General features: G+C 37.2%; 2 protein-coding genes across 2 annotated transcripts in view; one reads left to right on the top strand and one right to left on the bottom strand.

The window, feature by feature from the left end:
• COG5 (component of oligomeric golgi complex 5) overlaps positions 1–24,802 on the top strand; it is a 189,038-nt gene that overhangs the window by 11,365 nt on the left and 152,871 nt on the right. The window lies entirely within an intron of this gene.
• Positions 20,389–21,780, bottom strand: GPR22 (G protein-coupled receptor 22; the record flags this gene model as incomplete). The annotated part of the gene is made up of 1 exon (XM_082056674.1): positions 20,389–21,780. Exon 1 carries the CDS (start codon positions 21,688–21,690, stop codon positions 20,389–20,391), a length of 1,302 nt encoding a protein of 433 aa, XP_081912800.1. The 5' UTR covers positions 21,691–21,780.

Here is a 24,802-nt window from a genome sequence, read left to right as displayed (position 1 = left end):
TCTCTCCTTTTCTTTCTCTGGTGTCTTCCTTTCTTCTTTCTTACCTCTCCATCTTCATTCTTCCTACATGTTTTGGCTTTCTGTTCTTTGTGCTATCCTCTGCTGCCCACCTGATGCAAATTCTCGTTGCCTTCAGCTGGCCATGGCACCCAGCACCCAAGGGGTGGGAACACCCCCCTGAGGAGTGGCTGGTGTGGTGGGTTACTGGGTATGGGTGGCTCTGTTCGGAGAGGAGGAAGGTGTACAGCGGCTGGAGTTAACACAGCTCAGGGTCCCGCAGCGGGAGTTAGGAGCAGGGGTACGTGTTACAGGGAGCCTGGATTTTGGGGTGTGCATAGGCCAGCAGTGTTTTGCACTTCTGGCCTTGGAAAACATTGGGATGTGTGCAAGACTTGGGGGGTGGTGGTGACAGCAGCATGGGGCAGGAGAGCAGTGAAGCTGTGGTGACTTGGGGTGAGGCTGAGGAAATGCTGTATTTCAGAAAGATGGGAAATGTGATGGTGTTGGAAGGGTGGAAAGCGTGGGGAGAAGACACTGGGCATTGGTTATTCAGTGGTGAGATGCAAAAGCTTTGGGAGGACTTGGGAAGTACTACAGCATCCGATGGTAGTATATAGGTGGTAGAACCTGAGTAGTGTGAAAGCCTGGTATTGGATAGTGGGCTCTGTGTCGTGGAGGCTTGCTTTTGGATTGGGGATCATGGCCAGTATTAATATTAGTTTGTGAGTTTAGCCAGATATTTTTGAATATCCCTTTTGTCTCTCGTTCAGGGAAAAATTCTTCCCATTGTTTGTTACGTTTCTGTTGTGTGTGTGGTCCAATGTAATTTCTGCTCTGTTGAAATCAGCAGCACTGTGTTATTACTGTGAAAGCTTTGCACTTTTTATGGTATAATATACCTTTTATTGCTTACAGGTTATTATCGGTAGAATCTTGGTATAACTGGCCATTTATTTTTATCTGCTGTTATTCTCTGTGTGTATGTTTGGGGGACACAAATGTGTGTATGCCCATTTGGGTATATGTATCCAATGCATACTTCCTCTGCAGATCTATATTAGTTCACTTACAGCTTTTACTTAGTTGTGCCTTGAAGTTCATTTTGCAGTGATGGGAAAAGATATAAAAAAATAGAAAATCTTGGAATTATATAGTAACGTGGGTCAGTCAGAGGAGCTACAAAAAACAGTAGCTTTTATTGCAAAGTGTTTTTTTTATTGGACACTTTGTTAAGTTGCTAGTAGCCTGCAGATCTCCAGCTTCAGCGGATGATGTTAGGAACTTTAGTATGAAAGCATTTGGTAATATTTTCACTACTTAAAATTAAAGTAGATGTAAAATTCCTCTGTGTTGGACTTTTACATTCTTTGAAGTTAACTTCCCACTTTGGCGCAGTAAGAAGAAACAATTCCCTATGTAATTTTTAGAGATTAAATGTGATTAATGTGTGTGTATATATATATATATAAAACCCCAAACTTTCTTCTGCAACTCCTCCACCTCTGTTGTGGTTTAATCAGGCAGGCAGCTGAACACCACATAGCCATTTGTTCACTCCTCCTGCCAGTGGGATGAGGGATCGAATCAGAAGAAAAATGTAAACCTCGTGGATTGAAATAAAGATAGGTTAATAGGACAGAAAAGGGAAGGAAAATAATAATAATAATAATGATAAAAGAATATACAGAATAAGTGATGCACAATGGAATTGCTCACCACCTGATGACCAGCCTGTCCCTAAGCAGCACCCCCCTGGCCAGCTCTCCCCATAATTTGTATACTGATCATGACAAAATATGGCTTGGAGTATCCCTTTGGTCACTGGGGTCAGCTGTCCCAGCTGTGTCCCCTCCCAGCTTCTTGTGCACTCCCAGCCCACTCGCTGGTGGATGGTGTGAGGAGGAGAAATGTCCTTGACCCTTTGTGAGCACTGCTCAGCTGTTACTAAAACAACCCTGCTATCAACATTATTCTCATTCTAAATCCAGAACACAACACTATGCCAGCTACAAGGAAGAAAATTAACTCTGTCCCAGGTGAAATCAGGACAACCTCCCAACACACTTGTTTGGGTTCTCTACCAAAGTAGAAACAGAATCGTGACAGTCTGTTGAATAAGCTATTAGTTGCTTCTCTAGTGGTGATTCTTCATACTACACAATCCAAGTCAGTGTTTGTACAGGTAAAACAAATGGCATATTCAAATGTCACACAGTGTCTAATGCAGTGAATTACATGCCCTGACTATGCTCCTTGGTGATATTTTAATACAAATATTTTATAAAGTGAAAAACATTGCTAAGCACGTTTAAACAACAGAATGTGACAAGAAAATGGTACATTGTATACAGTTCCCTTTCACAGGAGAAATTCTGCAGGTATTAAAAAATCTGCTATATTCTCTATGGGTGTGCAGAAATCACAGTCGGCGACAGTGGCCAGTGACTGGTCAGATGAAGGTGAAAATCTCTTGGTTGTGCAGTAAATGGCTGGCTTGGCTGTGGGCAGGTTGTTAATTCCATCTGTCAGTTACAGGGCTGGCTCTGGACAAAGGATTTATCTCTTTTGCTTCTTAAATACCTATAGCTGATGTCATCATTATTCATATAAATGCCTAGAGTTCTTTTAATTATAATATACTGTTAGTCTCTATATATGATTGTATTATAATTTATTTCATAGCAAATGAATTTATTTGCTTGAATGACCTTGTGAGCATATAATACTTCTAGGCAGGTTCTTGCAGCAGCCATAATTTTACTCTTTTGCAAACTCAGAGTTAGTCTGTGACTAAGCTGTGCAACCATAAAATGAAGGGGAAGGGGTCTGTTGAAATACGGTTTTGGGTGTCTTCAATGTGGAAGTTTCTCCAGTACAATAATGCCTGTCGTGTAACTTTTGAGAAGAGAGAATGAGGTGAGATAGGACTATGACCTTACTTTAAAGCTAAATAATTCTAGAAAAAAGACAAAATATTGTTGGTTACAGAAGTCTAGCTAAAATGGAGAAAGCCCCATGTATGTATTGTGTTCTTTATAAAGAGGGAGCAAAGCCTACACAGTTTTTTAGTTTACAGTTATTTAGGCTTAATGTGACCATAGAAGCCTTAAGGGAAATTCAAAGAAATAAAGCTCAGTTTTGATGATCCTTGTAGAGAAGTGTAGCTTGGATGGAGCAAACTGCAATTAGTTCGGATCTGCATGACACTGGGTAAATATAATTTGAAAGAAGTTATTTGGCCTCTTTGTAGGTGGTGGTAGCACTGTCTTCTAAAGTGCACTCCAGAACGAGGGACATCTGCACAAAGGTGACAGTGGTCTTGGGCCTGAAAAATTCTCTTGTGGAGGCTAGAAAAAATTGGATGTAGGACCTTTCTAGGGTAAACAAGATGGATCATGATGTAATTTAAACAAGAAAAAGCCTGGGTATGGCTGATATCTTTGTTAGAGTCAAAATTGGAGGAAATGAGAGGAGGGAAATGACCTCATCTGCCCGTGTTTATGGGGTTTGCATTGGTGGGACCTTGTCTCATCCAGTGCTGAGGCTTCTCTGTTGCAGTGTGCTTTTCTAGTATTCCTACTGTATGTAATACCCTGGAATTTCCACTGAAAGGGAACACCATTGTAAAGACGAGTTATCTATAGTATTGCAGCTCATCACCTGGTTTGTGTCATACAATAATACAAAATAATGCTTTATAGAGGGAGAGAATTGAATTTCTTTGTGAAAATTCACTTTTTCTTTTTACATTTTGTTCTTGTAGTTCTGTGTTGTAGTAATGTCATTTGGTCTGTGGTTTCCCTGTCTTTGAAAATACTTATGACATTAAATAGAGCAAGATCTGTCCAAATATTATATCTCTAAGAAGTCTATTTTTTTTCTTCTTTTTCTCTGTTCCTGTTAAAACAGGGACCTATTCTGTGGAAAGGAGAGCGTGTTCCTTTGTGTGCATGTCTATATGTGTATAAATATTTATAAATACAAATATAAACAATATGTATATTGATCCTGTTGTATCTCAGCTGCCTTTTAGAGTAATCTCATTGTTCTTAGTGGTCATCTTTGGGGACTCCTGGGGGGAAGAGATGAGATTCCAGGAGACCAGAGAGCTTGCTTTATTGAAAATAGAAGTCATTGGCTCCTATTTTATTTAGACAACTCAAACTAAAAATTTGTAGGAGTCTAGAATATAAAAGTGCTATTAAATAGTAGGCCACATAGATTTATCAAGAATGAATCCTGTTTAACCAACCGTATTTTCTTGGCAGCATAACACGTCCTAGGACTAGAGAGATCAATGACTGTCTTGTAGTTTGATTTAAATAGGGCTCTTGACACCATGTCACACTAGCAGGATCAGCAAATAATCCTGATGAAAATGTTGTGTAATGAATGCAGAAGTTTTGAGGAAGCTGTACCCCAAAGTTCACCATCAGCTGTTCACTGTTGCCCTGCAATATATCAAGTGGGGTTTTGTTAAAATGTATGCTGCAGCTGGCTAATGTTTTCATTAATGATTTGAGTGATGTAATATGGTATATCCTTATTAAATTTACAAGTAATAATCAAGCAGAGAAGAATGGAAAGTATGTTGGGAAACAGGGTTAGAATGAAGAATATTCTGAGCAAATTGGAGGTATGTCTTAGCTGAACTGGTTTCATTTGTCTTTCAGACAAGTGCAAAGTCCCAGCAATAAATAATTGTAGTTACCAGCAGGAAGAGGAGAAATGACTGTATGGATAACAGTTCTGCAGAGAGGCTTGAGAGTTCCTCACAAATTGAGTGCAAGCCACTTGTTCATTTGTGTTGTAGCAGCATGATATTGTTGGCAATGAAATTTGTACTGATCTTTATAAGGGTGTTGTGGGCAAGGCACTTGAAACAAACCTTTTATTCGTGCTGGAGTATCAAGTATCTTCAGAGGCACTTCATTCAAGGCAGAGGTAGGTTAATTGGAGAAAGTCCTAATTACAGCAGTCATGGTGGCGGGGTGAGTGGAGGAATTGAAAGTGTCTGGTTCTTTGGTTTGGAGAAGAGGGGTCTGAGAGGCAGAGTAACATTCTTTAGCTAAGTAAAAGTTTTTCAAATGAGGACTAAATGGCTCCATATCCACTGTGATTGAAACAGTAAGTAATGGGCCTGAAATGAGGGCAAAAAAAATTATCTAAAATGTTGGGAGAGGTTTCTGCCAGTAATGGTAGTTTCAGAGGAGCTGTGAAGTCAGTATTTGAAGCTTTTTTAAAAGCAGTTTAGACAAAACACGTATCAGGAATAGTTCAGATACAGGTGGTTTTGCCTTGAAGCAGGAGGGCTGAGTAAGCTGACCTGGTGCCAGTCCTTTGTTTCTCTCTGAGATGCTTCCACCTGCAGCTCTGTAAATAGAAAATGTGTTAGAGAGAAGTTTTGGTGTGTGGTGGTGGTGGGTTTTTTTGTTTGGTCTTTTTTTTTTTTTTTTTTTTTGTGTGTGTGTGATATGGTATGTTTTTTTTTTTTTTTTCCTTAATTGGTCTACTTGATATAAAACTTTCTTCCCACAAGTTGGTTTGTTGGGTGCTGTGCCCAGATACCTCTTGGAGTATTAGGATAATGTGACTGGAAAATTTCTGCCATCACTGTAGTTCAGCCTGTTCTTATCACTCCTTTAGATGAAATAGATAAATCTCCTCAAAGACCTTCAGCTCACCCCTCTGACACAATTACTTCTCTTCTGGTTGTGACTGACATTCAAGTTAACTTCACACAGTTCATCATGTTACTGGAGTGCTGCATAAATTGACCCTCAAAAACTATTATGTCAATATTCTGCAGGAGAATGCAGTGAGCAGGAAAAGGAAGGTGGTGCTGACTATTGTGAATGTAGATGTCATGTATCTAATTTATTTTCCTTTGCCAGGAAGGAAGGGAAGCTCTCTGTTTCTCAGTGACCCAACTGTTTTTAAGAAATATATTAAAATATATTAATTTACTCCTGTAAGTTTTTAGTATTTGGGAACACTGATGAATATTGTTTTTTGTTTATCAAAATACTAATAATTGCCAGTCAGTGTTCAGGAAACAACAGTTCTAATTTGTTGAAAACTGAAATGATTAAATTTAGTAGTAAGCATTCATACTTATTTGTTTTATGGCAGCTGCCACAGGTACTATGGTAGTTATCTGTCACTGCTGCCTTCTTCTTCTATCATATTCAGTGATGAAATTAATGCCTTTTTTTTTTTTCCCTCTATTCCAAGGACAAATTTAGAGTATATGATTGCCAAGCCAGATCTGGTGTTGACTGCAATTAAAGTGAGGAAGGACTTGGCTACTGTCATGTCAGTGAGGTCTTTCACTGTTAGTACACAGTACAGACAGATTTGCTAATATTAATATTGCCATGTGGAGTTTCTCATAAGAATCAACACACTTGAATCTGGATGGAAAAGTTGCTTTCATGGTGCTTTTGCTTAAGGAATTGGATGCATTACAATTTACTGCTTTGTGCAAGACCTAGTATCCTCCAAAATCATAGAGCATATGTCTGTAGGGGTAAGTGAACTGATTTGATTAAAAGAAATTACACAGCCATGCTAGCATGATGCTTTGCCTGGGGTAATTAGTCCTGCTGAGAATGACTGAATTGTATTACTGGCTCAGAGCCATCTGCATTGTTTTTGAATGTCACTGCTTCAGGTGGTACAATCTGCATCCACGGTAAGTGCAAATACCTTGCTAAAACATTTTTCTTCTGTCCCTGGTGGTGTTACCAGTAACACTGCCAGACCTGCACTGAAATTGGGCTAAAATACCCTGTGCCTTTCTGTAGTTGAGTGTCATCTCCACGTTCATCAGTTTCATGTTGTTCCTTTCAGTTGAGTGTTTGTGTACGTGTGTTGGTTTTTTTCCCTGCTGAGGCTCTGTTACCGTAAGATGGAAGATTTTGCAAAAAGTTGTTTTGCAAAGTTTTATTTGTAGTATCCCAGGCCAAAAAAACCTCTCTGGTGGGAAGGTGCAAGCAGACAGACAAATAATTTAAAAACCTTAATATTTGTAAATTTAAAACAGAGAGTCTTGAACTGTTTGGAAGCTGGGAACTCATTTTTGTATAAAAGCTTAATTTTTCCAAATTAAAACTGCTGAAAGATGTTTAATGCCTCAGTTTACTGTGTTTATAAAGATTCTGGTTTTATTAGTTGGTCTGTCCTTTCAAGGAAAGGAGTGCCGTGCAAGCTATGGATAGTTAGCGCTAACACAAATTCCTCTTGGTTACTAAGATGATCTTGTTATTTTCTTAGTATTGCTCCTGGCTTCATGTTTCCAAAATCACTACTTGATTTATTGTGAATTAATGTGAAAGGAAGAGGTACTCAGGCTTCTGCTGAGTTGCGTTATTTCATGAATTATGATGTACAACCAAGTATTTTGTGTAATGAGTGTAGAAGCTGGTCCTTGTGCTGTTGTGTAGTTGCTGTACCACCTGCTTATTTCTTTCTCTGTTTCAATTATGCAAACAACAATCTTGTTCTGGGCCATGTTATTTTATGCCACCTTGACCATTTATGCAGCGTTAAGAAGCTTCTGTGGGTATTGATTTATTTCTTGTTGGCTTTTGAAATAAAGAAAGAAAAATCTTGATAGTATATAACTGCTCACTATAAGATACTGAATTAATGTGCATGTAACAAAATGACTTGCAAAACGTAATACAATTTATCATTAGTAAGAGGCTAATAGCATAAGACCTCTTTATCCTCTATTGAACAAGGCAGACAGAACATACAGATTTTACTGTTGAATTGCATTTTGCTGTGATTAGGATTCGTAGCTTGGAAACCTTATGTTAGACCAAACATTTTATGTAGATAGTTGGTATGTTTTACTTGATCTCTGTCATGCATTCTTTTTTTAACCATTTTCAATAGAAGACACTAAATAATTACAGGTGCATGAGAGAAAAGACTAAATTTGATTGGATACAAGAGAAAAAAAATCCTGTTGGAATTTTGTTTTTCAACATAACCTTTAAATTATTAGGGCTTGAATTTACATTTCCTCAGGTTTTTAAAAGTCTACTTTCTGTTAATGTAGCTTCATTGTAGTTTCATTGCTGTGTCACTGTTTCCAAAGTTCTAACTGTTCTGATCTCTTTAAATTTATTTCTCTTTATGCATACAGCTGTAAAAAATGAATCCATGTATAATTGTAATGGTGGGTTTCCTCGATGCCTAGTTTCCTTTAAGTGACCATAAATATGTTTCAAATTATGAAACTATTTTTTCATGTTAGCATTAAGTTGATTTCTGGTTTTGATGAGCCTAATCTTTTGGCTATAACTACTCAAAGTATTTGATTTTGCTATATTATTGAGCATTTGATATAGACCTTGCCAGAGGTCTCTATATTGCATATTTAAAAATGGATTTAGTACTCTGTTTTCTATCTTGAGGTGTTAACCTGTTCCTGAGAGGTATGTTATTGATGTTCCATTAGCAAGGCTGTGTCAGAAGTTACAGTGTGTTCAAGTTGCCTTTGCCGTAGCACATGGAGTATTTCTAACAGTTTTTATCCAGATTTCAGTCTCATCAAAGACTATTTTCTGTCCTTTGCTCTTTCTGGCTCCCAGTTACAGGTGTCCACACCTTTTGTTCCTTACATTTCTGGAAAGCTTTGCTCTTTCAGCCTCTGTGTCATCTGTTACTCTGAACCTGATTGCTACTATTTCATTATTAATATCAGTTATTATTGTTATTATTGTTATGATCTAAGGTATGGAAGATTTGGTTGTAGGCCAATATTACGCTAAGTTAGGCTTCAGCAGGTACAGAGCAAAATCTGGGGCCTGACAGCTCTTGATTTATTTGCTTTTAACAGTTCAGAGGACTCCAGTGGGCAAGAAATGATAGTGCCCAAGAACTGAGGAAGGGGAGGGGGCGTGGGGTAGACTACCAAAACGTGTTTTCTGCTAGGAGAGGAATTATTGTCAGGACAGCAGGGCAGCTGTGCCAGTCATGCAGCTGATAAGTTACTACGCATTTGAACTCTCTTGTGTACTGTCCTGTGCACGAGGCACAAGTAGTGTTTGCCCCGTCTGCTTTGGTAATGTGTCAGGTGGTCTGGGGCTTTGTAGTCCCACCTGGGCTGGGTAAGGCTGAAACAGAGGGGCCTGGGAATTTTGGAAGAGGAACTGGTTAGAAATGAAGAGCAGAAAGAGTGGTAGAATAGGGCAGTTGTGGAAGAAGGTCTTGGTAATTACTCTGTCCTGTCTTTTCTCATTAATGAGCTTAAATGTAAAGGCCCTGTGTTGTAAGGTAGGTTTTTTTTCCAGATTTTGTTTCTTTGTTTTGCAATTAGTGAATTTAAATGTGTGGTTCTGAAATCTGAAAACTATACTTCCATTCTGTTTCTCTAATAACAAAATTCCCCTGCTGTTTCTCAAAGTATCTCTGTAGAGCAGAGGGGAATTATACCAAACCTGTTTCTGTCTTGTTAAGGAATACATGCTCTCCACCAGAAGGATGTATCCCAGCTAGTAAGGGTGTTTGGACTTTGTTTTTGCTTTACCCTTGATCATTTTAAGCATTTGAACAGTAAGTATTTTTGTGGTTGTTGGCTAGGGTGTGTCATGGGAGGGGAGATACTAAAAGATTTGGAAGAACCAGTAACATACATACTCTTGTGGTTGTGAATGCTTATGTTCAGCCAAATACAGGAAAAATACAACGTCAGAGGTGGTTTGTTTATTTTATTTTTTTTTCAATTTTTAATTACATTGAAACAGTCATAATTGTGTAACTAGTACAGATCTTAGGGCATCTTTGAGTTTGGAGACTAAGTATGATGTTACTGGGTAGTCATACTTTTAAAAATAAAACTACATAATTAAAATTAGAAATGAAAGCTGTGGGTTTTTGCTTCCAGGTGACATACCAAAGTTATCAAGACCCAAAGATACCTGCAAGCTCTGTCTGCCTTTGAATCCAGTAACTTTCTGTGCACTGACTTTAAAAGTTGTATTAGTTAAAAAATCGTGCACACCAAAGATGCAAAAAGAGTTTAAGATAATTACTTTTGGCTGAGAGAGAAGAGAGACATAGGTTAGCTGTAAATCTCTGAAAGATCATCTTTTTGCATTTTGTAAATTATCAATACACTGTAGAGAGTAAGAATAGCTGGCTGGAGTTTGAAAATAATTTGTAGTGTATTTTACATGGTATATAAACAAAGAAAAAGGTATCTGCACGTAGGTGTCTGTGTGTGTTCATGGAGATAAAGACAAGTTGGATTACATGGTTTAAAATAAGTGAATACGGGGATATCAGCAAAGCAGGGAGATGTCACCTCTAAATGGAGTGCTCGCGCATTCTCACTGTGTTTCGATAGGTATGAAAGCTCAAGAAAGCAGTTGAGAGATAGGACTCAGTACCTATTAGAAACAATTCAGTGACACTAACAACTGGTATGGAAAAATTCAGTTCTGTAGCATTTGACACCATTTACAGCTAGAATGATACATATGAAAGAGCACAGCTCTGGTCGTGTGTTCTGCTTTGTGTGGAGGTTCTGCAAGAAATGACAATTTGATGTTTTGGGCAGGTCTGCATATGCACTGACTGAAGGTCTGGTAGAACTGGCGTTTAGAACCTTCTCTGTTTTCTACATTGCCTGAGTGTTTACACACTTGGAAATTCAATAGTAAGCTGCACGCTGGTGCTCCCAGAGCCAGAGTCCTGATCTCAGAGATGATCAGACTCACTGGATTGAGGTCACTAGGTAATCACTTCGCCATGGGAAGATGTGGAGAGATGTCACAGCTGTTTTTTCTAGGGAAGCTGGCTGCGGTACCTGGGAGGACGTGTACTTGTGTGCTTCCTTTTGTTTTCCTATGGCCAATGGTGAAATCAGTTGATTAGTGGTCAAGGAAATAACTTAGAGAAGCAGTTAATAATATCAATCTTTTTCTTTCTGCTGGGACTGAAGCATTTATTAGTGCATAACCTGGTGGGTGTACTGAAGAAGAACATGGTTAGTTCAGAAATAATACTTCGGTGTTGTGTAAGTGTCTGATAAAACAGAGTTGTTTTTTTTTTCCTTCTCTTTTGAGCAATCGGATTCAGAAATGGTCAGAGAGAAGAGAGAATAGAAATGGGTGAAATGGACAGGTAACTTGTGATCACCGAGGAAGACAAGTGAGCATTTGATTAGAATGCTCACTAGAAGATCAAGTAATGGTGATAGCAAATCCTGTCTGGATTGAATGAAAGGTTACAGTAGAAATATCTGTAAATGTGCATAGATCAGAGATAGAGCTAACAAAATCCAGAAGAAGTTACTTTCACAACCCACCGAATTAAACCAGAAAAGTGGTAGCATTGCTGTCTGAGGATATTTCTGAGATGCATGGAACGATGGTCTTGGGAGCCTAGACTATTTGTCCTCTATGGGAAGTAGTAAAAAAATCACCAATTTCTAACACAGGAATTATCAACAAGGAGAAGCATTATTCTGGATTCTTTTACAATAAATAAATTTACTGGATTTGGAAGCCATTTGTTGCCAGAGCGGCAAGTTGTGATGCAACTGAGAATAGACCCAGTGCTTAATATTTCATTTTTGAAAGAGTAGTTTGGACAAACTTGAAAGTTGACAACTCACTGAGAAGACTACATTAGATTGTGAAATACTGGCTTTTTGGCAGTCAAGAAAGAGGGTAGTCCTGGCTAAGGCCTGTTCTAATGTAATGACAATGCAAAGGCAACTAGTATAATTGAAAAACAATGTGTAAACACTACTGAATGAATTACAAGTGTATTGATATGATAAATTTAAAATATTGCAGAAAAATCCACGGCTGGCAAGAACCAGAAGGACACATCGTAGAATAATCTTATTAATATGCAGGTTTCCAGATTGTTAATAATGATTTAAAATAGGATTTTTCAGTAAATTCTCTTGCTTTATTTTTGGAGGTGAGGTAGTTTGTTTTTCCATAAAGTAAGGACACCTTGTAATCCAGCAATAAATAAAGAGGATGTTACACACATGTACTAACTTCCCAGAGTCATTTGTTTGTAAGTCCTTACTGAATGGGGGGGGGAAAGTCCAACTTGTGGTGCTCCAGCGTTCAGAAAGAGCAACAGGGTATTTCTGTGGAAATCAAAGTCAGACAGAAAGCTGCTATAGAAAGTGGTAGAGAAGTTTAATTCATTTTAAATAAGAATTCAGGGCTGTAAAGCTGAATTAATGATAGTCAATTACATTTTTATGGAAAGTATGTGTTGTCAAACAAATTTGTGTGTTTTGATTACTTAGTTGATCAAAAAAATTGTGTAGATGCATTATAGATTTATTTTATGTGCATAATCTGCAATTTAGATGACTTAAATCTCCCTTAAGATATTGTCCTCCTAAGTAAGTATTTAAATAAGCCATCTTCTCACCTCACAGTTGCTCTGTGTTCTTGGTGGATAATTTTGTTGCTAGAGGAGCTGGAAGAGAGGAAGAAAGGTAAATAGTGGTGGCAGTTTTCTATGGGCGTATGTCTCAGGTTAAGGCAGACTACTGGAGAAGCAGCAGCTCTGAATGGGCAGAGCACCTTCCAAGTTCAATACGTGCACATAACATGCTTTTTCAATTTAAAAAAAAAGAGAAAAAAGTATGATTTCTGTTTTTACAAATATGAAAATATGGTAGTAAACCTCTGTCAAGTGTTGGAACAGGACTGCGTCCATGCTGGGATTGCTTTACCAAGGTTGTTTCTGTTTTAGCATTCATACAGCTGTGTCAGGCAAATCTGTACTTCAGCAATTGGTATAGGGAATTGTGCTGTACAGATAAAAACATAGTTTTGTGGTTACCTGTGAATAAATACAATTATACGTGTCACAGTAGGAGATTAAACGGGCTCTTTTTCTTGAAGATTAAAACTGTAGAGATGCATTCATGGGGAGAAAATAAAGGGTCGCAGAAGGGCTCTTTGATTAGCAGAGAAAAAAATGACAAGAGCTAAGGACTGGAAAGTGATGCCTGGCAAATTCAGAAGTATAAAATAATTGAAAAATGAGATTGTGTCCACAATTTTGTTGTAATTCTTCAAGTAAATACTGGTTGTTCAAATCATAAATGTAATAACCGATTTTACCCTGTTCATTTCTAATTAAAGTGTGAGCCAGTTCAGGTTAAAAAAATCTAAGCAAATAGCTACGAAAGGAAGACTGAAGTCTAATCTCTGTTCAAGTCCTGGATGGGAGCCAGTATTCCTGTAACTGTCAATTCTGCCTCGCCTTAAATATCAGTGGAGGTTTTACTGTATGTAATACAAAGTAATGAGTAGCGAGAGTAAGATTTAATTCTTGAACATAGGAAACAGCTTTAAAAATAGACTGTTTTCATAGGAGTAGTTTTTCCTCTTTTTATGGACTCAGTTGTGGTTTGAAAAGTCAAGTAGTCCAGGTTTTTTGTTTACTATTCAGGTCCGACCTTCCATTGCTCGCAGGCACCAAATCTGATTACTGGCTTTGTTGTCTTAAAGGTAGGACCCTCTTCAGCTGAAGAACAGCGTGGTCTCATATGTCTTTTCATGTAATTTCAGGGAAAGATGTGAAGACCTATCCTCATTAAAAGAAGGAACATCCTATTATTTTGAGAACATTCTGTTTCTGTGGCAGATTGTCTACAATTCCAAAGATTTCTACCCCACCCTCGCCCCACCCACACCCAATTTTTAGCTGAACTAACTTGAAAACTAAAGATGTAGGAGAAACTTGAGATTTTTGACTGAAACAAAATTGGGGCATCACAAAGTCTCAGTGACTGATTTAAAAGTTTCCCACTTTTATTCCACTCTATTTAAACTGCTTCTGGAATTGTCATTGTAAGCTGTACAACCGAGGAAAGATTTGTCAGAAGCTTCTGAATACATTTATTTTTTAAAGATGTCTTCAACTTGTTTTCATGTGCACTTTTTTGGTGCTTTATTCATGTTTAATGCGACTGCAGATGACCTGTATAGCTCCATTTTATATTTGTGGGCATATATCGTCATATGGTCAAAATTATTAAACGTAAAGGTTTATTCCAGATTAAAAACAGGAAATGAAGTGATTCACTCAATTTGGAAATTTCTTACGATTTGATATTTGCTTGGTATCCTTGCAGAAGATGAATTTATAATTTGAGTAACACTTTTTTTATTTTAGTTGCATGCAAATATACTCCTAGAAAGTGCTGTATCTGAAAAAAAAATTCTTATGAAACTTTACTTACTAACAGCAGTGTAGAAGCTGCTGCTGTCATTATTGAGCCACAGAACTGTGTTAAAACCTTCTCTTTGCCCACAAATTCATTTCAGGAATTTTGTTTTGTTTGTTCTCATTCACTGATAGGTCTCACCAGCCATTAGAGCTGTTAGCAGGAATAACGGACCTTCTTCATTACTGTTAAAGTGTTGTACAACAGCAGTGCTCCCGTTTGCCTCTTGTTTTGTGATGATACATACATTGCAAATAGTGTTCCTTTCCCATTTTCTTTTTCCTTATGCATGTTTTCAGTGCAGTGGCAAATGCAACCTGGTGCACAAAGTATCACTGATATTTGTAATAACTGACCAATGTGGGAAGCTTGTCCTTTTTTTCTACTTCTTCCTTCTCTGTTTATTTGTGACAGGGGTTTATGAAAAATATCTTGAAATGAGGTTTGGAAGAAAACCACGGTACAGAGTAGCAATAGGTTGTCATCAGTTATTGTGCTTCTTCCCCCTACTAGTTGAGTTTAAACTGAGTTTATTTTGAAGTAAAATCTCACAACAGATTGTGAGAGATCCTAGTACAGTTGAAAGTAATATTGCTCTGTTAATAACAGTCTGACATAGCCAGAGTGACAGATTTTACAGCAATAATGTTGTTTCAGCAGTGACATTGATTTGTTTATCAGATATGGTATCAAGATAAACTGTTGCAAGATAGGATAGGAAGTTAGAGATCACAGCAGGGTAACAGAAACCAAAAGCGTATTTCCAGAAACCCAGCCTGGAAAGGAAACAAGGACGCGCTGTTTGCCAACAGCTCGGTGCCGTCAGCCTGCCTGCCTGCTTGCCTCAGGAATCCGAACGGACATGTAGAAATGCGCATATCTGAAGGATGTAATTAATTCAAGCTATAGAAAATAAATCAAATTGTAGTAATTTCAGGTTACGTACCTACCACAAAACTTTCACTGTAAATCTTCTGTTTTTTCATTTTAAACGAATTTCATTTCATAGTGTGAGAATTTCTTTGTTAAATAGGAAAACAACTGTTACAGAAGTCTATAAAATAAAGACACAGGAAGATATTTCTTCCGTCCTGACTCAATTTATAGTAATCACTGAAGTTTAATTTTAGCAAATAACATAAAGATGTCTGATGATATTTCTCCTTCAATTTAATGCTCTACAAAAATAATTAAATTGAGATAAAGAAGCAGTAATTGAAAACATACTGTGGTAGTGAAACACACTCAGAGCATCAAGACAAACTGAAGATATCTGACCAATACTAATTTCAGAGAAAATTCAATATAACTTTTTAAAATTTATCACTGGCACAGACATCTAATACTATTTTCTTTTCAGGTCTGTGTTTGGAATGCATGTACTCTATATGTACTTTGTACTTGGTAAAATGTGTAGGTTGTCTCTAGAAAAAGGGATAGGCTTAGATGGATTAGATAGAATAAAGCACTCTCTTGGTTTTTCTGTTATCCTGTGTATGATGTGTTAAATCAAAAGCCTTTTCTGGAGTTGCTGTGCATGCTGTTTTCCCCTCTCCTCCCAGCAATTTTGACAAAACCACATATCACACTTGGTGATTCAAAGATAAGTTCTTCTTGTACTTTTGTTTATTAGGATTCTTTCCCTGGCGGGTATGTGTTGCCCTCCACCTTTCTGTGGTCCCAGTGGCCATATCTGCCTTACAGCGGCTCCTTCCACCTTCACCTCTTTTCCTCTTGACCTCTGCTCTCCACCTACCTCACATCCTTCTTCCCTGACACTCTATGGGTATGAGTCCATTTGGATTTTCCTTTTCTTTCTTCTCCAGAATCCCCCCCAGTAAAACAAATCCCAAACCCTGTGTTTAACTTTCCTCTTTGAATTGCTCGAGTGTTCTATGAAGTAGGAAAAGGAGAAGGTAATTACAGACTCAGATTCTTCTCTCCACTTGGTGTAAGACGAATAAACTCAGTGATATTACAGCAGAATGTGTGAAGTGGAATTTGGCTGTCATAAAGCTGGAAGGTTGTTAAGACAGAAGCTGATTATCCTTAGTGATATGTTGGAGGTATTTTGTTTGAACAATGGGAGAAGGAAGGTTAAGTTAGTTTATTCTATATTTTTTTAATACTACATCAAAACTTTGCTGAAGAATGCTGTATTCTCTCCTTTCAAGGGAGTTTTACGGCAATTGGTAACTAAACAGCTTTTTTTTCAGAGAGAACAAACTTAAGTCTAACATATTCAGCTATCAAAGAAATCTGATGACTAGCACATAGTGTTTTGAAAAAGGACCATTATGTGCATTGCAGTATGATACACATAGCAGTTAAGAGAGCAGAAAAATTCTTCCTTGTGCCCAGGTAAACTATGTATCTTCTTGAATGTATTATTTCATTTAAAGAGAGAAAAAGGTGGTGGTGGGGAAGAGAAGGCATTCAAGTCTATGTGTGGTGGGGCATAGTGCCTGTCTGCCCAGTTCAGAGATATTATTATCAAAAGCCCCTCCATATAAATATAAAAGATATGCTAATGGATATAAGTATGAAATAGATGTTAATGTTGAACTCTACTTTTGGTGTGTGTGGATGTATAATAATTATGTATTATGTACATGTAATTATGTATTTATGTAACAATGAAGGCAGAGAGGTGTATTGATCTGATTTGTACCCAGATACAGCATTTTAAATCTAATACACTGAGAAATCATTGAAGTGATTCCTATTCCCCTGGCACTAATGAAGCAGACAGAACTTCTGACTGTGTAGCAGTGCCTTGTAATCCGTTGTTGCCAACTTGGAACCAGATATTTGTGATGTAGTCACATTTCTGTTTCACTGGTTTGTGATGTACTAGTGTGTTAAGATGCGTTTCCTAAATATTCTAATAGATACTGGCACTATACTGAGCTTTTTTTGTATTTTTTAGTGTGGGATAACCTCATTTTACAATGTAAAATTGAGTGGAGATGCATTTGGAGATGCAGTGGAGAACACATTCAGATACCAGCTGACACTTTAAGGAGAGAAAACACGTGGAAAACTGGTGCTGGTTGCTTGTGTTTCTGAAACGTATTTGCGGGAATTGGTATTTTGTGAGTCCTGTACAATTCTGCTTGCCTTAGGCTGAGTGGTGTGAAATGTAATTGAACTAATGACTCACTGTGCTGAGATAATTTTTAAGAATGTAGTGGGCTTCTTATTGTACAATACTGTGGCATATATTTGCCCTTTTTTCTCCAGTGATGATGCCTATTTTTGCGTTCTGTTTTAGTCTGTCTGTCAAGCACCCACGGCACACCTTCATATCCCTCCTCAAATCCTCTTCTCTATCTGTAGGATATACAGTGTTTCTACACTAGTTACTCTTTATTTCATCTTGTTTGTGTTAAATCTGTGTTGTCTTTGTGGTACAGATCATGTATGATTCTGTTTTGTAATATATATAGGATTGCACATATCCTTACTTGTATTGCTCCCTACTCTATGTGGAATTTTCTTCTGCAGACCTCAAGTGTCCTCCAACATGGTGTATATCCTCTTTTTTTTTTTCCCCTTCATTTGATGAAAGATGAATCTTAAATGTGAAAATGAACTTGCTTAGATTCTTAAAGGCAATCAATGTCTGCGATCAACATACCCTTTAAAACCTGACTTAATCTCTCTGACTAATTCCTAGGCTGTATTTTCTCTTTGTTGTGAAGTACTGCTTCATTGAATCTAATGAATAATCTTTTAACACTAAACATGTAGTACTTGAGGACTTATTTCTTTTTGAAAAGTCAAGTCATGTTGTCAGAAACCTCTCAAGTCTGAAAGCTTTCCTTAAATGCTTATTTCAGATAAGGACATGAATAAGCTTATTCATGTGTTGGTCATTATAATTTCTTATTTTGAAAATTATTTTAAAATAAATGAATAGCATTTAGAATTTATTTAAGAATGCTTTATTGCAAGATAAGAAATCAGTTAAATCATATTATGCCGTTAAGTCTAGAGATTCCACTTTTTCTTCCTTCTAGTGTTCAGAATACAGAGGATAGCTGCGCAGAGAAAGGAAAAAGTCTTACAAAAAAGAAAAAATAGTAGTTCCTGCTTAGGTTTTTTGGGCACATTTCTTTTCAGAAGAGCTTATTCCTGAAATAATGTTTTTGCAGTGATAAATTCAGAGCATATGGGATTTAGAAAAAGAGCTTCTTGCATAAAACCATTAAGATTACTTCTCCCTGCAACCTCTCGAATAAGAGGAAGGATTTCAGTTCTTGTAGGAGACAGGGACAGCCTGGATGAAACGAGCACTGTCAGTGGGTTCAGTTGACTGCAGATGTGGTTGGGCTGGCATATAGAAGAAAGGCGGTGAAATAATGTTTAAATATATGCTACACAGTAATTCTAGTTAACAAATTATTATCGGTAAGATAATAAAACCTCTAGGTAGAATTTTTATGATTTTTAGTGGCTGGTCTTTGTGGAATATGGAGCTCTAGTATTATTTTTTTGATCTTCTGTTCTGGTAAGCTAATGCATGAGCCTAAGTAAACTAAGGTACATTACAAATACTACTGTTTATTTTTAACCACAAAAGCAGTTTTGGAAATACACATATGATTAATAATTCAATGTTATGATGGAAAATCTTTTTTTCCTCTCTTAAACTTACATTTTTTAATATCAAACTTCAGAAAAGTGCTTTAGAAATCCTTATTTTTGATTTAATACTTTAGTCAAAGTAGCTCTCATATTCCTTTTTTTTTTTTTTTCTAATAGCAGCCAATACTTATTGAGAATTAGCCTTTTAGTTGTCGTTTCTTGTTTTGTTGCCCTCCCCTCTGCCCCATAATTGGCAACTAAATCAATGAATGTAGCCACTGTTCATTGAAATTATGAATTTTTAAGCATGGGATAGTGCAAACCGCTAAACAAACTTTTGTTCAGATTAATATCTTAATTCTTGCTTACAATGCTATGGATGGTGGTGGCTTCTTAATTCTTCTTGACAGGTATGAGATGAAATAGAAAAAGAGGGTATAGCATGATGATGTAGCGTGGTTGTCCAGGACATACAGCAATAGGGTAACTCGCCGTCTTGGTGATCAGCTGGTGACAAAGCAGTCGCATGGCTGGAACTGAATGTCATTGCTTAAGAAGTGAAGTCAAAATAATACGAAAGTTATTGAGGGCAAGAAAACAATCTTTAACTGTGGCACTTGACAGCTCTGTCTGTGTAGGTATCTGGTATGAATGAAAAATCTCTGTATAAAAGGCTCTCGTGTCACACTAGAGGTCTGGCTGTTTCTCTGCCCCTTCAGTGTGAAGATCTGAGCCTTTGCACTGGAATGGCTTTATGTGTTGCTGGTCTTTTAGCATCGAGGCCAATAACTTTCTTGTCTCTGTGGTTTTTGCCTTCATTTAGCCTGTCTTTCCCCCTTACCCTCTCAACATCTCCTGTGTCATTATTCAAATTTATGTATTTTCTGTGTAGAAACGAAGGATCTAAGATTATATATGCAAGACCTTTTTATTTTTTTTTTTTTTAAGTACTGTCAATTTTTGGACCAACATGATTTTTTTTCCCCCATCAAAATTAACTGATTCTGAACCATTACTTGAAGGATATAATGTAAATGGCTTTTTCTACGCATGCATGGTAATTGCATGCTGGAGAAATTTGAAATAAGTAGCTATCTAAATATGAGGTCAAAATGTGTCGAAGTTGTAGCTGTATAGCATTCAGAATATCTCCGATCAATACTGTTTATGAATTAAATTTAAAATTACCATCTCATGCAAAATGTTGTATTTGTGCTTTAGAAAAGTATTCCCAAGTGGAACTTTTGTTTAAAAATTCTTTCATATCTACAGAGAAACCGAACCATACAAATATTTTTAAAAGTTTGCACTTCTTTAAGGCTATTTATTTTCTAAAAAAGAGGACTTGAATATTTTTGACAAATATACACATGGTGTTACGCTAACAAACGGCCATGCAACATATATCTTACATAATGAAGAAATTGAATATACAAGACCTACTCTATTTAACATATATATTGAAAATGTACAGTCTCGCCAATAGTTAAAAAAAGTTTTTCTTATTTGGCAGTAGGTTTTTACAATTTGTTCAAATATTCTGCTTGATGAGTTTTGGTGAGTACTGAAATCTAGTCAGTGACAACCTGAGGTACTAAACATTTCTGCCTTACTTCGTGGTCTCCGAAGGTGATCTTTTTGTTCCTTTTAGGCTCTATCCATGAGTTGTGTATTACAGCGTTATTTGGCAGGGGATCTGCTTCCACTATTGAAACAACTCGCTTTTTCATCTTACTTTTCAGAACTTTCTGAAACTTTTGCCTCGTGAATGCATAAAGTAGAGGGTGAAATATAGTTGTTCCGTATGCCATTACTAGAAAACATAATCGCAACTTTACCAAAAGGTCACTTGGGCCCAAACATAAGATGGTGGTGTTTAAAACAGAGATGGGTGTCCAGCAGAGAAGGAACGTTGAGATAATCAAGAGGGACATTCTGAAGACTCTCTTTTGCCGTTCTCGCCGCTCCCGGTGCCGTTTTACAGCTCTGCGTAGGGCGATGATGACAGACACAGAAGTCCTTACACCAAAGACGACGTTTCTTCCTCCACTGCTGTGGGACACGTCCGTAGTCTCATGCTGAGTGGTCAAAGAAATAGTTTTTTTCTTTCTCGCTTTCTTCTTTTGCCCCGTTGTAAATCTGGTGCCAATCCGAATATTTAGAGCCTGGAGTATTTTGGTGTAGGTAATTAGCATTACTATAACTGTGAAGAAAAAGATTGGGATCTGAACGAGAAGGTGGTAGTACATTCCTAGCTCGGTGTGGTACTCGTCTGTACTCACACACAAAAGTGTCTTATTTTCCCAAGTGCTTGCGCTTCGAAGACTGAAAAAATTGACTTCAATGAAAGGAATCAGGAAAGAGAAAAGTGAAATGATCCATATTGATGTCATTAATATCACAGCCCTTCCCATGGTCAGGATTCGGTTGGCGGGTTTTACGGAGATGTCGTATCGGTCCAGAGTGATAGCAAAGACATTGATTGCGGTTGAGACGCTTGCGAAAGAGACGCAAGCCTCGTGGAAGCAGCAGATGAGAGCCGTGTTACTCTCCAGTGAAAGCAGAAGGATAACTATAGTTAGAGGAATACATCCCACACAAATTATTACATCAAGTACATGAAGGTTCATTGTAATTATGTTACTGACAGAATTGATTAAGTTGGATTTCATACAGTAAAGTACCAGCACGGTGAGGTTGCTGCCGAGTCCCAAAACGATTTCTAGCATCAAAAATCCAGTGAGAGAAACTTGAAAGCTTAATGGGTATGACAGTGGTTGGTACATGTTGGCGTCGATGTCGTCAATGGCATCTCGGACGGTGATGTTAGATTCAGACTGCATGTTGACGTCCAGAATGGGGGAGAAACACATTCTTTTGTTGCAGCTGTTTTTTCTCCTGAAAGGTGAAATAAAATATGAAACTATTTGATTTCTTTTTTTTAACACTTATTGTAGCTAAATGCTGGGGAAGGATGAGGGAGGAAAAGCATCTATTCTTATTGAACTCTTGATTTACTGTATGTTTAGACCTTTAGTTGGCATGGACTCAGAAGCCTGAGGATCTAGAATAAGGTCTTTCCTTTTTAAAGGAAAGCAGGATTTGTTTAAAAAAAAAAAAAAAGTGAAAAGCTTCCACTTAGGGAGACAAGGCTTTATTTATAGTGATGTGGTTTTTACAAAGGGCCCATTTGTTGAATAAACTATACTGGTGCATTGCCTTTGTATTGCATTGAGGGTCATTTATAGAAGAATGTTGTTAAGTATTAACAAATTAGTACTCAAGATCATTTTAAAAAGGCTCTTGAAAGTGATAGGAACATGGAGCACTGTTGCTTATGTATCACTAAAAGAACATTTAAATTATTTATGGCCATTTAGCAGCCTCTTTCTTACGAAGAGTTTGCAACAGTGTTGTGGGCTGAAACTTGAAGGTCTGGAATTCAGCAGATTTTTATGGAGCTTGAAGACTTCTGTTCACTTTTATCTTGTGTGCATCTACATGTATGAAGCCACTACAACAATTTTATAGAAGTATATATAATTTCAAGTGCGAAACTTATGTGGCTTTGGGGGAATCAAATTTGTGATACTACATTTCCTTTTTGTGATTTGAATATTCAATTTATTCAATAAATCAGTGCCTACATGAAATAGAAGAGTATTTAGTTTTATTCCAGAATAGATTTAAGGGAATAATTTTAGAAAATAATACTTAAAACCAATATAGTCTCAGGGATTTTTTTTTTCTATACACACTGCAATTAAATCCAACAGATTTATATAAATAGCATGTCTGGTTTAGGAATAAGTGAGGTTCAAATAAAGTAGCATTTATTACATCTAGGTGTTTTTTTATATTTGTGGCTCTTCTGCTTTGTTTTACACATACCAATAGGTTGTAAATGTAGCATCTGCATGTAATACCTGATGTATGTATTATTTATTTTGTCAGGCAGCTCTTGAGTTTGTAATGAACTGGATAAATAGAGATTATTCAATTTCTTATTGTGATAGTTGATTTTTTTAGGGTACCTTTAAATTTAAGAGGGGATGTACTTGGCATGAAAATAAATTCAAATGCGGACCTTTGTTTCATTCTGAATACATTAAAAATAGATAGCACTAAGGTGAACAAAAATGAGCTCTTTTTAAATGGAAGTATGAGTTAAGCACACTTGGGATACAATATGCAAATGGATTTCATCTGCAGTTCTGAAAAGCCTCAATTGCACAATACTATTAATTGCAAATTGTAGGATGAAAATTCTTGGTATGCTTCAACAGTTATTTCATATGTGCCTCTTAAATACAAAAGATGTAAATTAGAACATATTAGTCTCAGGTGTGAAATGAAACAAGAAATATTTCAAAAGCTTTGTTTAATTTCTAATTTAGGCAACCTCTATGAGGTTTGTATTAACCCTCAGGAATGCGATTCCCTCTGTGGTTGCTGTCCTGGCCGTGACTGGATTTCAAGAAACCATTCCAAATGCACTACTGGATAAATGCATTAGCAAAAGCCAGGAGGAAATCAAACACAGATCTGCTAAAACAAATGACAGCCTTGTCTCTAACATTATGATAACTGAATTTTTGTGAAAACAGGAAGCTTCAGATACGCTTAGTCTTATGGACAGGTTAAACATCCCCTCCTTGTCACATCGGTCAGGTTGCAGTTAAATGAACGCAGGCGAGTGAGGGCGGGGAGCCGGTTTACCCGGAGCAGCCGGGGCAGCGCTGACCTACCTGGTCCCTCAGGCTCAGGGGCCCCTCAGAGCATTGCAGCAGCGTGACATGGGCTGAAACGCGGTGCCACTGACAGATATTGACATGCACTGTAACCTGGAAACCAAGCGGTAGCTGGGCTCTTATTTTGTTCCTTGCAGGTTGTTTTGATTTTCTTTTTTTTTTGTTTTGTTCCAGCAGTTCAGCAGCAAAAAATTCTGATTAAACACGGGGACGTCTTAATTACCTGAGATACTTGTTCAGACCAGTGCATATTCTGCGTGTCTGTTCTGAGTTTCAAGCCAGCAATAACAAATAAACCTTCTTTTAAGAGATGTTAATTTCTCTCCCCTGTTGCATTTTGTAGAAGCCTGTTTTTATTTTCCGGGTTTAAAAAAAAATGAATTCTGATCTCTGTGTTCAGAGTGCATGTAGACATCCTTCAGTTTATGGTTGCGTATTTCTTTCTGTAATATTCCTGCTCATTACTTTTGAGTGATGGCTTAGTCAAAGAAGTTGCTATACAGCATAAAATCCAGTTCATGTGCTTTGAGAGTAACCATGAGTTACCTAATTTGGTTTATTTTCATTTAAGGAGAATACATAACAGACCATAAAATGGAGAGAAAAATATCCATTAGTCATTATGACAAATAAGTTATTTAATAAGTAGTATAGAAAAAGCCTGGTTAGACCCTTATTCAGCTTGCTGGTGAAGTATGCATATTCTCCTTTTGGGAATTCATATTTCATTGTTTCTTCATGCATCAGTAGTTTCCACAATTCTGGTTTTAAATTATAAATCCCTCTTTAAGAAATGCTCACCATTTTAAGAATCAATCATTGCACTCTTCTTCTAATGAAAATCTGAGCAGATGTGTTAGTCTTCCATGTATATTGCTGGAGTGTCGTGCACGTAAATGGTGATACAAGTCTTTTCCATGTTTTGTTTCTAATTCCTTTATGTCTTAATACATTTTAGTGATGCATCCTGCTGCTTGTAGGTCATACAGCTAGAAAGATACCCGGTCAACTGCATTCTTCGTATTGTCAGTTGTAAAACTGAATTAGTTGCTGCATGCCCTTGTGAAGGGGAGGAAAAAAAAGGTTAAAAGTAGGGCTTATAATTTCCAAATAAAATAATGCAAGAATATATTTTCTAATATCACTTATTTAATGAATAAAACATCTCTAAAATTAGATCTTATAGATTACACAGAAAATCAGTTAGTGTGTTCACTATTTGCTACTAAAATCA

This window comes from Streptopelia decaocto (genome assembly GCF_964273445.1).
Source record: "Streptopelia decaocto genome assembly, chromosome: 1".
Classification (NCBI taxonomy): domain Eukaryota; kingdom Metazoa; phylum Chordata; class Aves; order Columbiformes; family Columbidae; genus Streptopelia; species Streptopelia decaocto.
This window is presented reverse-complemented; position numbering and strand designations above follow the sequence as displayed.